The sequence below is a fragment of the Muscardinus avellanarius genome (genome assembly GCF_963383645.1).
Source record: "Muscardinus avellanarius genome assembly, chromosome: 1".
In the NCBI taxonomy this organism is placed as follows: Eukaryota; Metazoa; Chordata; class Mammalia; order Rodentia; family Gliridae; genus Muscardinus; species Muscardinus avellanarius.
In genome coordinates this window covers 180,349,515-180,351,942 of record NC_137786.1, presented here as the reverse complement: position 1 = coordinate 180,351,942, position 2,428 = coordinate 180,349,515, and the positions used below count along the sequence as shown (strand labels likewise).

At 37.6% G+C, this 2,428-nt stretch overlaps 1 protein-coding gene across 1 annotated transcript; it reads right to left on the bottom strand.

Annotated features, from left to right (window-relative positions):
* Positions 1 to 442: 442 nt before the first annotated feature.
* Positions 443 to 1,381, bottom strand: LOC308267709 (olfactory receptor 52E4-like; the record flags this gene model as incomplete). The annotated part of the gene is made up of 1 exon (XM_080702590.1): positions 443 to 1,381. One exon carries the CDS (start codon positions 1,379 to 1,381, stop codon positions 443 to 445), a length of 939 nt encoding a protein of 312 aa, XP_080558716.1.
* Positions 1,382 to 2,428: the final 1,047 nt, after the last annotated feature.

The following is a 2,428-nucleotide window of genomic DNA, read 5'->3' as shown; positions in this document are numbered from 1 at the left end:
TCATTAACTCTGTGAAATTGAGGAATATCACCTAAATAAAAGTAATACTGCCATAAAAATTGAATAGAGCTAGAAATTTATATGGTGAAAACTGGAAAAAATGTGTTCCACAAAAATCTTCTTTTTTTAAATCATACTTAAAGAATTTTTTACCAAAGACAGGATAAATATGATTTTCTTACATATTCATCTTGTTATATCTTTTACTTGGAGCTCATACTCTCCATCTGCTCTCATCCTTAACGAAAAATAAACAACTTATTCTATTAAAAATTAAAGTAGAAATTGCATAAGGGGACCACTGAGTGTGAGCTTAGACTCCAATAATGGCTGAAATAATGTCTGAGTGTTTCATTACCTACTGTCTGTTTGGGGCACCCAGAGAAATGTGCCTACCAAAAAATAATATGAAAGAATCTATATACTTTTGAACATATCTGAGTCACTCTTTCTTTACAAATATCTTTCCAACTCTTTCCCGAATTTGTTTTGTCCTGACCCCATAAATAACTGGATTTAAACAAGGGGGAACAACCACATACAGATTGGCCAGAAGGATGTGAATGTAGCGAGGGACATTTCTACCAAAGCGGTGAGTCATGAAGGAGAAAAATGCTGGTGTGTAAAATGCTAAGATGACACAGACATGTGAGCCACATGTGCTCAGTGCTTTGACTCTGGCATCCCTGGAAGGGAGGCGGAAAACAGCCTGAAGGATCTGAACATAAGAGAGGGCAATAAGGATTAAGTCAAAGATCAGGGCAGCAATGGTGAACAAACCATAGATGATGTTGACCCTTATGCTAGCACAGGCAAGACGAGCAATTCCCATGTGTTCACAGTAGGTGTGAGGGATGATGTAATGTCCACAAAAGGGTAATCGTTTGAGAAGAGGGCAGAAAGGGATGACCAGGAGGACTGGCCTCCCCACTACCACAGAGGCCATGATAGCTACCACTTTGTTGGTGAGAATAGTGGTATATCTGAGTGGGTAGCAGATGGCAACAAAGCGATCAATTGCCATGGCCAGAAGTACAACAGATTCCATGCCAGTGTAAGTATGGATAAAGAACATCTGAATGAGGCAGGCTTCAAAACTTATCTCCCTAAGGTTGAACCAGAAGATGCCTAGCATCTTGGGGATGGTAGAAGTAGAGAGGCCCAGATCAATAAAAGACAGAAGGGCAAGAAAGTAGAACATAGGTTGATGAAGACTCTGCTCAGTCTTGATCACATACAAGATTGTGAAATTCCCCACAAGTGCTATCAAATAAACAGCAAAGAAGGGGAAGGCAATCCAGATATGGAAAGTTTCCAGACCTGGAACACCCAGCAGAAGGAAAGCAAAGGGATGTGAGGCAGTGCCATTGGCAGAGGACATCCTGCTGAGGACTCCTGGAAGATACTCTACTGTCTTCTTCAGTGCTTCTGAGGAGACATAAGGGAATATATGGTGACCGCATGTCACTATATATTATAGAATTCCATTACACTCTTAAGAGAACAATGAAAGAAAAATAGTACACAATTAACTATTACGTATATCATAACTTCTGACTATCCAACTTAATATGGCATGAGGATTGTAAAACTCAGAAATGTCTTTTCTGGCAGTAATGTGATGTAATGATTCACAACCATCTTTAGCTATTTTGTGTGTGTGTGTGTGTGTGTGTGTGTGTGTGTGTGTGTGTGTGTGTGTGTGAAATGCTCATTTATCTAAGGGCTAACTGGGTCATGTGTGCATGTATGTCTCCACTATCTTTTATCCCATTAAGATGTATAACTGCAGTGCACCAATAAAAAATTGAGTGTTAACAACGGAAAAGCTTTCCAGTAACTGGAACTTTTGTAACACCTTCAAGTTACATTGATTACCGAGTTAAGCAGATACTAAAAAGAAAATTCCTCAAAATTTTATGAGAAAAGATGAGAAATTGGAATGGAAAGAAATTTTGGAGGTGATGTTAAAGAAGCAGTACACATCTAGGTGTGGTGGTACATGCCTGTATTTCAAGTACTTGGGAGGTGGAGACAGGAAGATTGCAAATTCAAGACCAGCCTCAGCTACTCTCAGCAACTCAGAGAGACTCAGAAATCCAATGATACTGTGTTTAAAAAAAAGAAAACACTATTTTTTAAAGAAGAAGAAAAGGAGGAGGAGGTCAGGCCAACTGCCTTTTATAGTCCTTGATTTTAGACATTTTTTTATTTGCCTTACCAACACATTTTTAAATCCATTTCTTAATGCTACTGCTTTTATGATTTGGTTGATGATCAGTGAGTGTTTTTCTATGATGACAGTTTAAAATTTGTGATTTACCATATAATCTAATAATGAGAATGATAATTTGATATCAGAAAAATATTTAATTAAATTTAAAATTCATGAATATTTTAAAACTTTAAGCAAACTAGAGAGAGAAGA